This window comes from Chionomys nivalis, chromosome 1 (assembly GCF_950005125.1).
Source record: "Chionomys nivalis chromosome 1, mChiNiv1.1, whole genome shotgun sequence".
Lineage (NCBI taxonomy): Eukaryota > Metazoa > Chordata > Mammalia > Rodentia > Cricetidae > Chionomys > Chionomys nivalis.
Window position 1 is genome coordinate 136704925 of NC_080086.1, and position 19708 is coordinate 136724632.

The 19708-nt window shown below is 46.7% G+C and overlaps 1 protein-coding gene across 1 annotated transcript in view; it reads left to right on the forward strand.

Moving 5' to 3' along the window:
• Cib4 (calcium and integrin binding family member 4) overlaps window positions 1–19708 on the forward strand; it is a 66544-nt gene that overhangs the window by 38789 nt on the left and 8047 nt on the right. The window contains exon 3 of the mRNA XM_057782103.1: window positions 13763–13904. Coding sequence (XP_057638086.1) covers window positions 13763–13904 — 142 coding nt within the window. The remainder of the gene's footprint in view (window positions 1–13762; window positions 13905–19708) is intronic.

A 19708-nucleotide genomic window follows, 5' to 3' on the forward strand; every position in this document is an offset into this window, starting at 1 on the left:
GACGTGAATCTCCCCTGTTCCCAGTGTGCCCACACTGTGCATGATTCCTTCCTGCTGAACGTTCAGGGGATCTGAGCGACTTGAGGAATCAGGGAACTGTGCGAAGCGTCAGTCCTAGTTTTAGATTCCCTGTCCCTTTATGATAAGGGGCTGCGGTATTTTTGGTTTAGACCTTTCTCCCACATTTCGTGTTTCTGGGGAGACTCTGTGAGTGCCAGGAGCCTTGTGGAAGAGGCAGAGGTCGCTCCCCTGTCTTTCTGGGACTCCCAGGATCTAGCTCTATGACTCACGCTTACACACTTGCTATAGGGACTTGAGTTCAGATTAGGAGCTTTGCTCATGCCCGAAGAAGAAGTGGTGTTTTCACTGCCACTGCCTTGTCTCTGGAGCCCCTAACAGCTGAAAAGGGATTCTGGGTAGTGCCTTGGGTCCACATGCCTTGTTCGTAGAAACATGATTTTGAGAAAGTTTCTTGGACTTTAATTAAATAGCCGAAGGATTTAGAAGCCCTGTGTCGCAAGGCTCTTCGGGGCAGTGACACACAGCTATGGGCTGGTTATTCCTGTGAGCCCTTTCTCACTCTCCTGCCACCTGTCTGCATACAGCAGGCGCTCACTAGTGTTGGTTGTATGAACTGACCATGTGGGTCTGACCTAACACTGCCACCTTCTGGTAGAACTGCCTTGGTGCTGAAGGGCTATTCCCTGGTTCAGCTCAGGAAGTAGGAATTCCTCCCCTGCAGAGGTGGATGGAAGGAAACCCCACACAGAAGCGTCACCGGGCTCCACTGCTCTTGGGGAGCACAGAGTTCCATCAGCCTGTGGCCCCCATGCCACTGCCTCTGGTAACAAGCTCTTCTATTCCTCTGGGACAGTGACATCCCAGGAAGCAGATAACTCAGAAGTGGTAGGATGATGGGTTCCACCATTCCCTGGCCAGTGACCCCAGTGGCCCTCTCCTGCAATGGACAAAGGACCTGCCAAATGCTCACTTCAGCTGTCCTTTCCTTTCTACTGCCGGCGCTAATTTCCCCGCGGGCACCGTTTTCACTAAAACCTACAACTTCAGATATGCTTTTATTTTCATTTAGCTCAAAGTTATTTTCTCATTTTTTTGAGGGTTTCTAAGAGGTTTTCTCCATTATTGATTTCTAATTTAATTTAGTTATGGTGAAAGAACATAGTTCATATGATTTGTGTCCTCTTGAATCCAGTGACTTGCTTTTTATCCCAGAATCTGGTCTGTTTTGGCCAATGTTCCAAAAACACTTGAAAAAAATAAATGTATATTTTCTGTGAGAGGTAGGAGCTTTCTAGAAAACATCCATTACATCCAGTTGGTAGAGAGTCTTTATATTCTTCATGACTTTGGGGACGATTTACTTGTTCTATCAATTATTGGCAGAAAAAATGTTGGCATTTTCAAATGTAATTGTGGATTGTCTCTTTTCAAAGGAATTTTCTCATGTATGTCTCATTTCTGATGTCCTTTACCCCTTTGTGTAGATCCAGGTTTCTTTCTGGTGTTTTCCTTCTGCTTATTCTGTTTTACTTCCTGGAATGCTTTTTCTAGCTCTGGTCTGTTGCTACCAAATTTTCTCAGCTTTGTTTGTTGGGAAGAAATAATTCTTGTGTCTTCATATCTGGAGGTCATCTTTGCTAGGTATAGAATATAGCAGGACAAGAATCCCCCCTCCCCAAGAATTAAACAATAGTTTTATTGTCAACTGATCTTCCCAACAAGAAATATGGTGTCATTTTATCTTTGTTCCTGTCTAAGTCTTCCTTGGCTCTGGAAAAAAAGATTTTTTTTTCCTTAGATCTTATTACTAGTTTTTAGCATTTGATTTTTCTGATGAGCATCTATCTGTAGAGCCCCTTGAATGTGTGTGGTCACAGTTTACAAATCACTTTTTCTCTGCTGCTGGCTTGCTTGCTTTGAGATAGGAACTCAGTTTGTTGCCCAGGCTGGTCTCAAACTCTCGGGTTCAGGCAACCCTCCTGCATTAGCCTCCCAAGTAGCTGGGTTTATAGTATGTACCTCTGAGCCCAGCTTCCTTTCCCACTAGAACGTAGAGAGTGTGACGACAGTTGTTTTACTGTTCATGCCAGCTCCATCATTTGTGTCCAGTTGGACCCTGTTTCCATTATATGATCTTTTTCTACTGATGTGGTTCTTTAATGTTTGGCACTTTTTCATGACTGTCTTTGTGTGTGCGCGCACATTCCTGTGTGCTAAATATTGTAAATTTTCTATTCTAAGTACTTAGTGCTGAAGTTGTTCATACATTCTTGAGTTTCATTCCAAATGTGGTTTGCTTACTGCACCTTTTGATCCTGGAATCTGAAGGCACGTTCTCTTTCCTTCCACCCAGCCCTTGCTGACGTCAGTGTCCCACAGAACCAGCACACCTATCAAAACCAAGAAATTTGAAGCTTGGGAGCTAGTTCAGTCAGCAAAGGGCTTGCTTTACTGGAATCTGAGCTCAGTGCCCAGAGCCCATACTAAAAGAAAAACTGGCACTCACTTGGGCCACACATATACTAAAATTGGAAAAACACAGAGAATATTAGCATATAGCCCCTCGGCAAAGGGTGACACACAAATCTGTGGAGCAGTCTGTATTAACTTGTCATCCCAGGGCTGGGAAAGCAGAGGCAGGCAGACTCCTGAACTCCCAGCCTAAAGCCATACCATTCCAGGCCTGAGAAAGACCCTGCCTCAAACAAACAAGGTTGATAGTACTTGGGAGTGACAGCTGAGGTTGACCTCTGACCTTCTCAGGCAGGCACACGCACGTGCAAGCAGTGTGCACCTGCAAATGCAAGAGCACATTCCCCGATGTCACCCATCAGCATTAGCTTTTGTAGTGATCTATTTACATATAGTAAGATGCCACAGAGTTTACGCTGATGCCCTGACTATCACCCCTGGCCTCTGCCCCCTTGCTTATTTGTACCTTATCTGCATTGTAACTAACCTACCTGCAGCTACTCTGGTGTAGTCTCAGAATGATTAAGCCGCATGCCCCCATGAGAAACAAACGCCCCTGGACCCCAGAGTACAGTGTGGATTACTTATTCTCTTACTCTCTTTCAAGTCACTCAGTGTTTTTCTCTCTCTCTTTGCCCTTTCAGTGAGGTTTTGCCGCCTGTTTGCAATGGTCTCACCTGTTGTGGGACTGGCTTCCCTCCTGAGCTCCCTGCTACCCTGCTGTTAACCGCTTTTAATTTGCAACCCGTGAGAGCGCACTCCTGTGGTGCATGGTGCTGAGGCTTTGAAAAAAGTGCACGGTGTGTGGGGTTGGGGGTGGGGGATGGCTTAGTGGTTGGAAGCCAGCACTGATTTTGCAGAGGACCTGAGTTGGGAGACCCAGCATCTTCTTAGGCAGCTCACAGTCCCCTGTAACTGCGCGCGGGGCGGGGGGGGGGGGGACCGACACCTCCAACCTGCACATATTCACACACCAGCAGACAAGAATGCACAGAGGCCGAACCTGCCCCCTCCACCAGAGTAGATCCTGCACCCTGAAACTTTCCTTGTGAAACCCCTTAAAGTTAGTTTCTCCTTCCCCAACTAATGGTTATCATTCTTCTGTTTCTCCATTCCTATAGTTCTGGATTTTCCAGAATAGACTCCTTCAATATACAGCCTCTCTCCCTCCCTCCCTTCTTTCTTCTACCTTTCTCTCCCCTCTTCCTTCCTTCCTTCCTTCCTTCCTTCCTTCCTTCCTTCCTTCCTTCCTTCCTTCTTCCTTCCTTTTGGAGATTGGGTTTCACTTAGTAGGCTCAGATGAGCCCCACTGAATACTTAAGCCTCCTGCTTCCGCCTCCTGAACGCTAGAGTTACAGGCATTGTGCCAGCCTCAATGTGTCGCCTTTTTAGTCTGATTTCCTTCACTCAGCGAAATCCATTGAAGGATCTTCGGCATTGTGGTGTTCATCAATGGCTTTTCCTTTCTCCGAGTCGCGTTCCATCTTCTAGCTGTGTCTCTGCTTGTTTATCCATTCACGGCTTGAAGTGCGTATTGATTGTTGTCGCTTGCCCTTTTATTCCCGTAATGATGCCTTTCGAACAATATAATTTTTCAATTTTAGTATACTCAAATTTATGGCGGTCCCCCTATGGTTAGTGCCTTTGTATATTGTTAAACAATCTTTGCCTCAGGGTTAAGAAGATTTTATGGGTTTTAAAAAAATGTTTCTGAATTTTGACTACTTGTCCTTTCTATTAGATCATGGCTCAACCTGGGTCGGGTTTTGAGTTTTATGTGAGGTAGGGATCAAGATCCGTCATTTCCCCAGGTCACTGTCTACCAACCTGGCCCCGGGGCTTGCCGACTCCCCTTCTCCTGGATGCATTCTAGAGCCTTCTGGACCAGGGGTTTTGCACATCTGGTACTGAAGTCTGTATCTGGCCCTGGTTCATTGTTCTTACATTGATCTCACACGGTCTCAGTTCCCAGTGCTCTGGCCCCAGTCTTCATACCTCATAGAGCTGTCTTTGCTGTTCTGAACTCTATCTTGCTTCTCCACGTGGAGAATAATCGGCTTGTCAGTTTTCATGGAAACAGCAGCTGGAAGGGCTTCAATTAGAGCCGTAGTCACATCATGGATCAACTTGGGAAGAGTTGGTATCTCATTATTGAGCCTTCCATGACTATGATACATACAGGAAAAATATGTTAAAGACACTGAGACAGAGTTTACTTTCACCCTTCTCCCGGGCCCCAAAGGCTGTCCACTCAAATGTGTATGACCGAGTAGGACCTTATGGGCAGAGCTTCCTATGTTAGGGGTCTTGTTCAGGTAAACTGAGGTCTCTATTCAAAACTGAGGGGTGATGTCTGTGTCCTTCCTGTCAGTTACTCCAGCCACTCCTTTCCTCAGCAGAGGCTTTTACACCTGGGGCAGGAGGATCTCTGTGAGTTCGAGGCCAGCCTGATCTACAGAGCAAGTTCCAGGACAGCCAGGGCTACACCAAAAAACACTGTCTCGATTTAAAAAAAAAAAAAATATTCAAGTGTATCTATGATGTCATTATTGAGTCACTGACGTATTTTATGAGCATTTTTTCCGGCGACTGTAAAACGCTCTTTTTGACTAGGCATTAGCTAGAGAAATGGCAAGGAGATATTTTTAATCTAAGTCCAAATATTTTTCCCCTGACCATCATCTTCAAATCAAATCTCTCATTCAGTAACTTTAAGAGGATCTTATTAAAAACAAAACAGAAGAAAACAGCAACAACAACAAAAATACGTTATTTAATTTTGGGGGGGGGGCAGAGACTGCAATCTTTTTATCAACAAACTGTAGTTTCTGTTAAAAACAATCTGCCAGCATTTGGGTTTGTTTTCATCTTTCTTGGTCTCAGCATGCAAAAAGGAGATTTCACTGCTGAGTTACCTGTATAAATTTCTGCGCTGACATGTTTATGCTCCCCTTGTTCAAACACCTTCAAGCTCGGGTACACGTTATTCTTGAAATGGAAGCATTACTTTGTCAATTGTCATTTCCTTCCTCCCTGAGAGGAACAAGGATTTTTAAATGAGTGTGAAATTTAAGGCAGATGATAACTCTCTGGACGCATCCCAATGTATGGGTTTGGATTTCAGATTGTTAACAGTAATAGAAAAGAAATCTGAAATGTGGTAGCTAAACAGGACCTGGGGTGGTGAAGGAGTGGGGACCTGGGGTGGTGAAGGAGTGGGGACCTGGGGTGGTGAAGGAGTGGGGACCTGGGGTGGTTAAGTTGTGGGGATCTGAGGTGGTTAAGTTGTGGGGACCTGAGGTGGTTAAGTTGTGGGGACCTGGGGTGGTTAAGTTGTGGGCGCCTGGGGTGGTTAAGTTGTAGGGACCTGGCACGTTTAAGATGTGGGGACCTTGGATGGTTGAAGAATCCCTTCCGCAGAGCCTTCCTGACTGTTCTTGTCTGCCCCAGGGGACTAGGGCTGAAGGGTCCCTAGTCTTCTGCCATTCAGCTCAAGGTAGAGAGCCAGCTGCACCCCCCAGGCACTTAGAAGCCTCTCTGCAGGGCCATTTCCACCAGACTCCATTTGGAGCTATGTGGATAATAAGTGATACTTCATCACAGTGTCTGGCCATTCCTCCAGGAAACAGAAAGGCAGGGAACCTGGGAAAGAAGGAAGCTGCCTTTGGTTGGAATAGAAGCAGGCATGGGATACTCTGCTGGTGGTACGGTAGCTGTTAGGATCAGAGCCTGGGCCCTGGATGGCAACCTTAAGGAGCTAGACTCCAACACCTGTGTGCAAGAGGCCAGCTAAAGAGGCAAGTAACAGCAGAAAAAGGAGATTTATTCAATGTGGCTCCATTGAGAGGAGCAACAAAGCCATCCAGCACCCCACCAGCACCCAGCTCATCTATCTCCTGGGTCCTGACATAGGGTTCAGCTTCAAAGCAAGAGGTATATGTGCCAAATTGAGAAGTCCTAGCGAAGATGTGTTCCCGCCCATCACTGACCATTTGTCTTGACTCCAGTCTCTCCTTAAGTGTGGTCTGGTAGAGATAGCTTCCTCCTCTGCTTGGCATCCACCTTCAGCCTTTCCCCTCTCTTGGCATGAGATTCTTGGGGAAAATTCCAATTTCGTGGGGTCCAATTGCATCAATAGTCTGATAGTCAAAGGGAGGGATCCATGCGTCTCTTTAGTATATGAGGCTTCAGGGTTGACTGGATTGGCAGTCCCCAACTCTTAGAGGCTGCTCTGATGACATCATCCTACCTTGGCTTCAACTTCACATCTGCCTTGCTGCCCTCTGGAGAGCAGTGCCCCTTGCTCTGTGCTCTGGTGCTTCCCCTACCCAGTAAAGCCAGCCATGTGATTTTATTAAAAGTAAGAAGTTTGAGGGCTGGAGAGATGGCTCAGTGGTTAAGAGCACTGGCTGCTCTTGCAGAGAACCTGGGTTCGGTTCCCAACACCCACATGGCGGCTCGCAACAGTCCCTAACTCCAGTTCTGGGTGATCCAGTGTCCTCTTCTGGCCTCTGAGGGCAATGCACACATGTGACACACACACAGGCAGGACTCTCACACATTAAAAATAACTTAAAAAACATTTATCCTGTGTGTGCATGTGTGAGGGTGTGCGCACTATCGTGTGCATGTGGAGATCAGAAGGGGATTCGTAGTTCTCTCCTTCCTCATGTGGGTCCTGGGAATTGAGTCCTGGTCACGAAGCTCAGCAGCAAACCCCGGTCTGCTCTGAGCCATCTTACATGACCCCTGCCTGCTGCTTCTGTAAAAGACTTATTGTGATGTTTTGAAATAGAGCTGTGTAGAGAGCTGGGTCTGGCTTGGCTGTCTCATTTTTTAATTGACACATAATGTGCATAGTTATGGGGTACAGCTAGTTTGTTTTATTTTTAATAGCTGTCATAACTGATTCAAAGAGGAGAAGGGTATCATGGGACTGCATGTATTAAATCACAGCACTCAGTTTTCAACCCCATCTACCAATTAAAGGCTTTTTATTGAACGGAGCTAGGCGTCGTGCATCTTCCTTTATGTCAGCCAGCGGTTTTACAAGCTAATTGGAAAGCTTCACGGTTTTATATTTTTAAATAAGCAGATTCAATATCAGCCTACATTATTTGGGCAAATTTCAAAGAGGTTAGGAAAAAAATCTGTTTCTAATATTTAAAGGTATGTCCATGTAAACACTTTTTATAGGTAATACCATACTTTGAAACGCCACTTCAAAACAGCCTCTCCAAAATGCCAGTTACAATGGAAAAGCATCCTCGTTACAATGAGTCACCTAATTTCTCTTGAGTAGTCAAATGAAGTTGCATTTCCTCTTGGTGAGCAATAGCTGCGTATACATTACAAATAGTATAAAATATTATTAGCAAAATAAAAGGTAGAAAATGCCAACCACCACTTGTCATCATAACAGGTCAGCAAGTGTGAAACACTTGTTTGTGCAGGGGAAAAAATGTAACTCATCTATGGGTGTATGGCTCTTTTGAGAGCGCTGTCTCGAGACAGCCAGCAAGCCTCCCTGTGGTTGGAAAGATGCCCAGTCACGCTTCTCTGATCGCAGAGCCTAGTGTATGTGTTGCTACAAAACTCTGAAAAGTAAACCTAACAAGATCAATGATTCCTGCTGCAATTTCTGAATGTCTGGGCTTACTGTCCTGGTCACAGTACCCTGAAGAAAATCTCCAAGGAAATTAGCATCAATTCACTTTTTTTCTTTCTGTCATAGACAGACTTTCCATCAATGATTACACTCCATTTCACCCATAAGTAGTGGTGCAGTGTGTGTGTGTGTCGTATGTGTATATGGTATATATGTGTATACATGTTTATGTGTGCATGCATGTGTGTATGTGTGGGATGGGTATATGCATGTACATGTTTGTGTATGTGTGTGTGTGCATGTGTGTATGCACGCATAGGTCAGAGGTCAATGTCAGGAGTCCTCAATTACTCTCCATTCTAATTTTTTTTTTCTGAGACAGAGACTCTCATTGAACTTGGAGTCCACCAATTCGGCTAGGCTGGCTGGCCAGTGAGCTCCCAATACCCTCCTGTCCCCAACTGCCTAGCACTAAGATTACAAATGTGCTCTGCCACCCCTGAGTTCTTTTGTGGAATCTAGACTCAGGTTCGTAGGATTGCATGGCAAGCACTCCACTAACTAAGCCAGTTCTGCATCCCCTGCTTTTTGTTATTTAAGACTGGGTTTTGCCATGTAGTCCAGGTCAGCCTTGAACTCATGGTCCTCCTGCCTCAACCTTCCCAGTGCTGGAATGACAGGCCTGTACCACCACACACAACTAGAAATGATGTTATTATTATTATTCTGTGACAGCTTCTTCTTTAGTGGCTCAGAGACACAAGGCTCTTCATGTAGTTCATTGTTAAATCAAAACCTAAGAAATCCAAGTTAGAAACATCTGTGCTTTTAAGTATTTCACAAAGGCTTGGCAGCGTGAGACCCGTTCCTTCTCTTCGTCTTCAGAAATACCGTCTCTGCATTTCCCAAGGTTGCAGTGTCTATGCCATTATTCTTGCTGTCGTCAGCTACCAACCTCTGGGTTTCCAGTCTAAGGGGGGAATGTATATTCCAAGAATTCCTTCTCTGGGAAGATATAAACATATGCACTCGCCTTATAAGGCCCCAACAACAAAAAGTCCATCCTAAGGAACCAAGGAGTTTAGTGGACTTCCAGAGTCCAGATGAGGGGTTGCTTAAAGGACCATGAATGACCCTGCCATGCCAGAAAGTCTTTACCCAGCATGAATGATGGCTTCCCCACAGTCACACAGATGGGGGGTCCCTTTCACTCATCACCCCAAGACCCCTAGGTCATTTGCTGTTAGGATAGAATTGCATGCAAAGGGCTGGGAAGAATGGCTGGAGTCTCAGAAGAGGGTTCCTGCTCTCCTAAATTTCTGCTTCTCCGAGGAAACCCCAGCAGCCAGCAGGCCCTAACTCTATGCTTGTTCGAAAACAGGCACAGCTGGCCTAATTAAGATGGTGATTGTTTTGCCTAGAGGATACCACACTGCCAACCTCCCCTCTCCGTGTGTGTGTGTGTGTGTGTGTGTGTAAGTCAAATGAGATGGGTCAAAGGGAAAGTAAACTGATCTTCCAGGAACCCCCCGCCACCCCAACCCCACCACCATCAACCCCCTCACTCCCAGCCAAGGCCAGCGCTGGAGGAGGCCCCAGGGGAAGGAAGACTTCATCTTCTTCCTAGCTGGAAATGCGCGGTGCTGGAGAGCATGGTGACCTGCCTTGTGCCTGACTGAGCACAGGCTCAGAGAATTGAAGCAAGGACATCTTGTTTTGTCTGCCTGGATTCTTGAGCTTTCTCCGTGTTTAGGAAAGCTGCATTTCAAGTAGGAAAATACCTCACCGCTGGCACTTTCTCTCTGTTTACTTCTGTCTGCATTACAAACATTGCCTTTGGTTATGGATTCCTTGCAGGAATCCTGTGAAGTCATATATCCATTTGCGAGAAGAGTTAAGGTAGCTAACATTTGGTCACATAATTGATGAAGCCAAGCTCTCGGTGTCTATTAGAGATAGGAGGTGTTTCTGGGCTAAAGTAAAAGAACAGAAGCTCCAGCCTAAAGTGTGCTTGGTTTTTTGGGTGGGTCAGCCTGGATTCCCTTGCATCATGGCCATTTCTGGAACATGTATATGACATATATATATATATATTTCTCCATAATACATTATATACGTATGTATATGTATATGCCTATGATGCACATGTATGTGTGTGTGTATATATATACATGTATATGTGTGTATATATAGGCTCCCTTGACCTGAGGAGCTTACAAAGCACGCTGTTTGGTGCGTTCATTTACTTACGTACCACACACTCTGTGACTTACACAATAGAAATGTTGTCTCCTAACTGCCAAGGCTGGAAGCCCAAGAGTGTGTAGACAGGGTTAGTTTCTTCCAAAGACTGGGACGAAGAGTCAGTTCCAGGCTCTCTCTACCTTCTGAAGGGTTGCTGGCGATCTTGGGCATTCATTCTTTGACTTGTAGAAGCTTCCCCCTGATGCCTGCCTCCGTCTCCATGTGGCAATCCCTGAGAACACACATGTGTCCAGTCCCTTCATATAAGGACAACATTGTATGTCATAAGGATCCTTCCTCTGTGTTAATGTCCCTTCAACCTCAGGAATTGTACCTACATCTCTACTTCCTAATGAAGTCATATTCTGAGGTGTGGTGATTTGCTACTTTGACACAGGAATTTTGGAGGGACACAATTCACTCTACAATGCTGACCTCAGCTCTAGACCCTCGACACAAGGCCTCAGAAGGTGAAAGTATGTGTGATATGCATGTAATATATACCATGTGCTCACCATAATGTGACAACCACACTCTTCATAATTTTTAGAAGATTGTTCTCTGTTTTGTTTTGCTTTTGAGACAAGGTCTTGCTATACATCCCTGGCTGGACTGGTACTCCCTATGTAGCCAAGGCTAGTAGGCTCTGACCCCCAAATTCTCCTCCCTCAGCTTCCCAAGTGCTGGGATTACAAGTGTGCACCACCATATTGGGCTTGAATTTTTAGAACACTTACCACAAGATCTACCCTCTTAGATATTCAAATGCACAGTGCAAAACCGGAACCGGAACCTACAAGCGTCACGGTGAATAGCTGGTTCTTCATCTTGCACAGATAAAGCGCTACAACTGTCAAACATGAATTCATGCTTTTAAGAGTGACCCCAAGTGACCTTTATGCTGAGTAAAATTTGAGAGCTGCATAGCCACCTGAAGTGACACACAATGTCTCATCTCAAATACAATGATGCACAAAATAAAACCACATGGGTAAATGTATGGCTGAGTTCTAGGAGAAGGAAAGAAAAAGAAAATATCCCAAATGTCAAAACTGAAGACCTGAAGCAAGAGAGCTAAGCATTGGCTGATCCGGGTGGGAGCTCCAAAGAGTGGGGTTCTCAACCTCCCCTAACGCTGTGCCCCTTTAGTACAGTTCTTACTCGTGTGCTGACCCAGCCATAAAATTATTTTGTTGCTACTTCATAACTGTAGTTTGGCTACTGTTATGAATCGTAATGTAAATATTTGTGTTTTCCAATGGTCTTGGTGATCAACTAAGGGGTCACGACTCACAGGTTGAGAACCACTAGTATAGATCCTTAGCAGTTGGCTCAAGCCACGTGATAGGTCATTGTCCAGCTGAAGCAGAGAGGCTTGCATGAAACACGGGGCTCTAAAGAGATGCCTTGTCATAGAAAAGAGCTAGCAAAACCCAGAGAACCACTTCAGCTGATTAGAACTTTGGGGGAGCTAGACTCTACTGTATGCTTGCATCTGCTCTGAAGGCTTACAGGGTCAGGAGGCTTAGTCAGGGTACATATAAGAACAGGGATTTGAGGGAGGTATGAGCTATTTTAGGGTTTGTTTTGAAGCATGAGAGAGATAGAGAGGGGGAGTCTGATAAGATCTGCTGTGGGGGGGGGGGGGCGCTGAGCTACTGAGGAAAGGCATCCTGGGATGAGGGAATGGATGGAGCCCCAGAGAGTGAAAGGAGGGCGTGTCAAAGATGAACTTGCTACTTTTTTAAAAAACTGGGTTTTTTTTTTTTGAGCTATTTCTCCCCCCCCCCCCCCCCCCCGCTTCCCTCCTTTCCTCTCTCCTCTCCTTCTCCCCTCTCCCATGACGGCACACGCCTTTAATCCCAGCATGTGGGAGGTAGAGGCAGGTGAATTTCTGTGAGTCTGAGGCCAGCCTGGTCTACAAGAACTTGCTACTTTTAAAGATTGCCAAACACCCTTCTCTGTGCCTCCCTGCTGAACTCTATACGAATCAGCAGTCACTATAATAAAACACCGGAGCAGATCGTGTTAGAAGGGGATTACAGCTTTGTAGTTTAGCCCTTGGTCAATTGTCCCCATTGCTTCGGGTCTGTTGCAAGACAACACAACATGTAAAGAAGGAAGCTGCCCACCTCGTGGCACCTGGGAAGCAAAGGTAATAAGAAGAACTGGAGTCCCATGATCCTCTCTGAGGACACATCTCACTGATGTCTTACCACCTTTCATGGGATCTACCTTTTAAAGCTTCCGCTGCTTCCTGGGGACCACACCTATAACACACAGGCTTTGGGGAGACAATTATAATCTAAACTATTACAAACTCTGATGAGCTCTGCCCCCGAAAGTCCTCTCACCACCTGCCTATTCCTGGGGACTGGAGGGACAGTCGCAAGCTGCAATAGTGAGCTGTACCCAAACTGGCCGATGGTGGCTGGGATGTCACAAGCCCACGTGGAGGAATGTCAGCAGAGGAGGGAGCTCACATGTTAAGGTCAGGGCAGTTTGAGGGAATCGGAGTTGGAAACAGAGTGGCCCTTGGTAATTTGGGACTCTGTGTATGTGTGCATGTGTGTGTGTGTGTGTGTGTGTGTAGGTGTGGAGGCATGTATGTGTGTGTGCATGTGTGCGTATGTGTGGAGGCATGGAGGCGTGTGTGGGGTGGGGACTGAACCCAGGGCATCATCACACATGCTAGGCAAATGCTCTGCTGCTGAGCTTCATTTGCAGCCTGGGCACCTCATTTGAAAACTGCCCTATTGGTTATGGCATCTGTGGTGGGTAAGGAGAAACTAGCAGCTCCCGTTGGCTGAGTTTTCTATCAGACACTGGGTTATTCTTCTGCTCATTCCTCATGTCAGTCCCGCATGGCGGCATAACTATTATCTCCGTACTTTAGAGAAATCTTTAACTCTGAGGGATAGTCGGTGAGTGTCTCTGTACAACAGCTGCTCCCTGACTAACGACACAGCATTAAACCCAGGTCTGCTGCCTGCTAAAGCAAGGCTACTGGTTACCTCTGGGCAGTCGGTTATAGATGGCTTTTCTTTTATTCTTTATCCATTTTTTAAAATTTTCTGAGTTTTAAATGTAAAATGGAGGGAAATTTGATAGCCCAAAAAAAAATCTTCAATAACATGACCCAAAACCACACACGCACGTGCCCACCACACACACACACACACACAAACACACACACAAGCCATTGGAATGTATGTGCAGGAGGAGACATGGACGAGCAGAGTGATGTCAAGCAGGCTCCCTGGTCCTGGGTTCCTCCGTCACACCCAGGGTCCTACTTTACTCCTGAGCTTGTTCGTTTTGCCTGGGCCCAAGACACAGTGCTAATGGCAGGTGGGAGGGGCTTGGGGAGCAACAGCTGCACCCTGATAGACCTCGTCTCCCTCGCTCCCCTCGCAGGTCAACCCTTTCAGAGACCGAATCTGCAGGGTGTTCTCCCACAATGGCGTGTTCTCTTTCGAAGATGTCCTGGGCATGGCGTCGGTGTTCAGTGAGCAGGCCTGCCCCAGCCTGAAGATCGAATATGCCTTTCGCATCTATGGTGGGTACCTTGGTTGGGGTGTTTGGGGTGCTGAGTGGGGAGGAGGAAGCGGTCAAAGAGAATCTGCCACATGTGAAATCCAGCAATGTTAGCTCATTGATGGTATGGTATAATGGGGATTCATCTGGTCTTTATGAGTATATATTGTGTTTCTTAAATACTGTGAAATAACAAAACCGGTTGGGAATCTCAGCTGATAGACCTTCCTTCCATGTCATCTATATAAGTAGCCTTTATTATTGCTGTCACCAACATATGTGACAAGAGGCAGCTTAGGTGAAGGAGGATTTATTGAGAGTGTCTGAAGGCACCGAGTCCATCGTGCAGGGACGTTGGGCGACAAGAGGCCACATGCGTTTGAGACTCCTCACCTCCTTACATGTTGGTGGAAGAGGAATCAGAGGTGACACAGGGTGCTGGGTGGTACTGTAAGCCTCTAGTCCTGCCCCTTAAGAAATCCATGCCCTCCCCAGCTAGGTTCCTCCTCCCAAAAGTCTCACCGTCTCCCAAAGCAGTGCCAGCAGCTGGGAAACAAATGTTCTGTTTCAGGTTCAAATCATAACGCCAGCCAAGGGCACTGGGGTCACCGATGTGGCTGTTTGGTGATCTCTCTCTGGGCAAGCCAGCGAGAAGGGAAGACATTGCTTGTCCGGCAGGAAGAAGATTGGGTGGGAACTTGAGAGACATGAGCACCCGAGCCAGCTCTGCCTGCAGTGGCTGCCTAGTCTTGAACGAGTCTTTCATTTTCCCAAGAACCTGTTCTCTCATCTTGAGAGTGAAGGACTTTAGAGAGTTGATCTGTGATGGCTTTGATATCTGCCCTTTGCCCTGTATTGTCCCCGAAGCCCAGTGGGATACTCAGACCTCTCCAAAGCAACCGAAAGGAAAGAGCCAAAGAAATCCTGAGACGCCTTCCAACAGACCATAAACATCTCTGAGTACATCATGGAAACTCCTTTGCTTGCACAGGCAGACTGGCACGGATGACCACTGCCCTTTCTGTTTAAGTAGGCCCTCCGGCTCCTCCTGTCCTCAGACATCAGTGAGCAGAACCATGCAGGCCGAGGAAAACCTAAACTTGCTAGGTATTGTGGCACACATGCTGGAAATCAGAAGGCTGAGGCAGAAGGATTACAAGTTTGAAGACAAACAGGACTACATAGTGAGACCCTGTCTTAAAAAGCCAAGGGCTAGTGTTATAGCTCGATGGTAGAATGCTTGCCTAGAATACACAAGGCTCCAGACTGGATCCCAAACTAAACAAACAAACAAAAGCCCCCGCCCCCCCAATCTGGAGAACCTGAACAACAGGATTGCAGGCTGAATTAAACCAAAAATGTCAGCACTGTTTTGGAGAACTGAACAAAATTCCGCTTTTCTACACCGAGACATTTACAATACCCCAAAGTGACCTGATATGCAAGAAAATTCCTTTAAATCTTGCTGCAGCCTCCAGAAGGAAGACTGATTCTGACATGACCCAGATACTGAAATTCACTGATAGAGTCTTAAAACAGCCGCCATCACCGCCGTCATCAGCTCTTCAGAGAAACAGAAGCAATGAGAAAGAGAAGGAGAAGGGAAAAGGATGCAGGGGTAGAGAGGGAAGGGCGGAGGGAGAAAGAGAAAGAAGGACCTATAGGGGTTGACTTGGGGGGCACTGGTAACCAGCAACCACACAATCTACTGTGAGTGGGACACCCGAGGAAAGACAGTGATTTAATTCAGTTCAAAGGCACAAGAATCGAGAGCACCAATGACCAAGGACAGAGCAGAGACAGAAAAGCTCCTCCGACCTCCGTTTGTCAGCTATTGGGCCCTTATTGGGCTGGATGATGCCAACACACAATGATGGGTGTGATCTTGTTTTTTAATTTTTATTTGTTTTTAATGTATTTAAAAGATTGTGTGTGTGTGCACACGTGTGCGCGCACACACACAGTACTCAAGTTGGCCAGAAGAGGGTGTTGGATCCCCTGGATTAGGTGGTTGTAAGCCTCCCAGCGTGGTTACTGAGAACCAAACCAGGTCCCCTACAAGAACAGTACACACTCCAAACACATGAGCCGCCTCTCCAGCTCCTATTTTTTTATTTTTTTGATGACTTCAGACCTGTATGCAATGTATTATAGTCATTTCACCTCCTCACCCTCTTTCCTTTCTCTCCCTCTGTACCCCTCCTTACCAGCCCCTCCATCCATGGGTGTGTGTGTGTGTGTGTGTGTGTGTGTGTGTGTGTGTGTGAGAGAGAGAGAGAGAGAGAGAGAGAGAGATCCATCATATTTAACTGGGGTTGCTTACACAAGAGTGGCTGAAGGGTTGTTTACTGGCGCATGGGCAGTTTACCAGTGGCTACACCACTGAAGAAAGTTACTCCTAGTCCCCCCACACAACTGCCAATAGTTCCTGACTCAGGGGTGAGGCTTCATGAGGCCACCACCCTCCCCCAGCCATGAAAGGACTGTCTCCTGCACATTTCAATGTGACCTTCTTTATTCGGTTTGCTGATTCAAATGCTAATCTCTTCCAGAAATTCTCTCATAGACACACCAGGAAATAATTTTTTTTTCTGCCTTTATCTGGGCATTCCTCAGCCAGGTCAAATTGACACATAAGATTGACCATCACAACAACCATTTCCAATAAAGTAAAAGAAAATCCTCTCTCTCTCTCTCTCTCTCTCTCTCTCTCTCTCTCTCTCTCTCTCTCTCTCTCACACACACACACACACACACACACACAATGAATAGATATGAAAGCTCATCAGAAAAATACAGCTATGGAGGCAGTGAAGGAAAACAGACAGCTGGTCGAGATGTAATTGAACAAGGGGACCGTGTTCTAGCCCCAGCAAGCAGCAGAACTTGGCAGCTTCAGCCCCATGGATCTGGTTTTAAGGATATAAGGAAGGGGTAATGGAATATTCCTCCATTAGGGGTGTCCCTGAATGGAGGCCCAGAGAGGCCGTTGTGTGAAGCTATGAAGGTGAAGCCTGGATTGCCTTAGAGACCCCAAGATGTTGGAGATGCCAGAACTACAGGATACCAGCTGAAAGGAGCTGCTAACAGGGAGTGGACCCAGCCTGTAGCGTGCCACGGCGCTCTGCGCACCACGGCGCTGTCAGCTGTCATGTTCCGATGTAGCGCGCCACGGCGCTCTGCGCGCCAGGCGCTTTGCGCACCTCGGCGCTGTCAGCTGTCATGTTCACAGGGTCTGGCACTAAGCCCGTTGCCGCCATTTGCTAGTGTCCCTAGTAGTAAACAACTTCTGTGCACGCTCGCTACCGGCCCAAGAGTGGTTTGAATCCACCTATCAATTGCTCACACGTCTTGCTCACGCAATTGCATCAGTGTGGGCCGAGCCAATCAAGCAATGACACATCATAGGCGGACCAGGCACTGTATATTCTCCCCGCGCGGTCGGGCTCGGGGTCTTTTCGCCTCCATCTTATCTTCAGTCTTCTGCGCTCCAATAAAGTACGTTCCAAGAAGAATCCTGTTGTGGTTGTCTTCTCTGCTGGCAGAGTTGCACGCCGCAAGTGGTGCCGAAACCCGGGAACGAACCAGGGACAGGATTCTTCTTGGAACGTACTTTATTGGAGCGCAGAAGACTAAAGATAAGATGGAGGCGAAAAGACCCCGAGCCCGACCGCGCGGGGAGAATATACAGTGCCTGGTCCGCCTATGATGTGTCATTGCTTGATTGGCTCGGCCCACACTGATGCAATTGCGTGAGCAAGACGTGTGAGCAATTGATAGGTGGATTCAAACCACTCTTGGGCCGGTAGCGAGCGTGCACAGAAGTTGTTTACTACTAGGGACACTAGCAAATGGCGGCAACGGGCTTAGTGCCAGACCCTGTGAACATGACAGCTGACAGCGCCGAGGTGCGCAAAGCGCCTGGCGCGCAGAGCGCCGTGGCGCGCTACATCGGAACATGACAGCTGACAGCGCCGAGGTGCGCAAAGCGCCTGGCGTGCAGAGCGCCGTGGCGCGCTACATCGGAACATGACAGCTGACAGCGCCGTGGTGCGCAGAGCGCCATGGCGCGCTACACCAGCCTAAGAGAGAAAAGTGTGTTGTAGTCAGCAAAGCTGAAAGGAGTTGAAGATCTGAAGAGCATGACATCAGGCATGGAGACGCAGAGTTTGGAGTTTGCCCAGCTGGTTTTTGGTCTTGCTCTGGTCTGATATTTCCTCACCATGCTCCCTTCCCTGTGTTCTGGAATGATAATGTCTATCCTGTGCCATTATATGTTGGAAGTGTGTGATCTGCTTTTTGATTTGGGTTTTTTTTTAAATATTTATTTATTTATTATGTATACAATATTCTGTCTGCATGTATGCCTGAAGGCCAAAAGAGGGCACCAGACCACATTACGGATGATTGTGAGCCACCATGTGGTTGCTGGGAATTGAATTCAGGACCTTTGGGAAGGCAGGCAATGCTCTTAACCACTGAGCCATCTCTCCATTGATTTTGGTTTTATAGGGGATTACAGTAAAGAGATTCATCAATCTCAGAAGAGACTTTGAACTTCAAAACATTGCTGAGACAGTGATAGACTATGGGGACTTTTGAAGTTGAACTAAATGCATTTTGCATTATGATATTGTTACGGGATTTTGAAGATTAGTGAGTTGAGCTTGGTAGTTTGAATGTCCCCATAAGCTCATAGGGAGTGGCACTATTAGGAGATGTGGCTTTGTTGAGGTGGGTATGATCTTGTCAGAGGAAGTGTGTCACTGTGGGGGTGGGCTTTGAGGTCTCGTATATGCTCAAGTCAAACCCAGTGTCTCAGTTCACTTCCTGTTGCCTTTGGATCAAGATGTAGAATTCTCAGCTCCTCCAGCACCATGTCTGCCTGCATGCCACCATCTCCCACCATGCTGATAATGAACTAAACTTCTGAAACTGTAAACAAGTGTCCCAATTAAATGTTTTCCTCTTTTTTAAAACAAAAGAGAGAGAGAGAAAGAAAGTAAAAGAAAAATACGACTCTGAGAAGAAGCTGGGCCTAGTAACATCAGCCTGTAATTCCAGCTGTGTGGTACACTGCAGCAGGAGGCTCACGTGGTCCAAGTCTGCCTGAGCTACAGAGTGCATCCAAGGCTAACCTGGAAAAGTTAGCAAGTCTATATTACAAAATAAAAAAATTAGAGGGCTGGGGGGTAGCTTAATGATAGAGCACTCACCTAGTATGCAATAGCCTTTAGGTTCGTACCCCACTACCAAACAAGCCAAACAAACACAAAAACACACATCTGAAATCAAAACTCCCTGGGTGGACTTCACAGGAGGATTGAGATAACAGAGGAAAGGACCAATCTGAAGACAGAGGCAGAGAAAAAATCTGAATAACAGAGGGCAAACATTGAGAGAATGAAAGAACACGGCCTTTGGGACAGACAGAGTTAGAAAGGTCGAATATGCATCCAGTTGATCCAATTAGAGTCTCAAAAGCAAAGGGTAGAAAAGATATTTGAAGAACTAACGGTCCTAAATATCTTAAATTTGGTACAAGACACAAATTCATAGTGAATCTCAATCTAAAATGAAATCACACAGCTGTATATTGTCAGTGCAGCAGGACCGCCTGGTGTGTGTGTGTGTGTGTGTGTGTGTGTGTGTGTGTGTATGGTGCCACACTTTATGGCTTCAGGGTGCCTGCCAGTTAGGAATCCAGGCTTGGCTTATCTGATCCTTCTTCCTTCTTTCCTCCTCCACTCCCCCCTCCCCCTTCCTCCTGCCTCCTCCTCCTCTTTCCTCTTCTGCTTTTTTTATTCTTTTTGTGGCAGGGTCTCA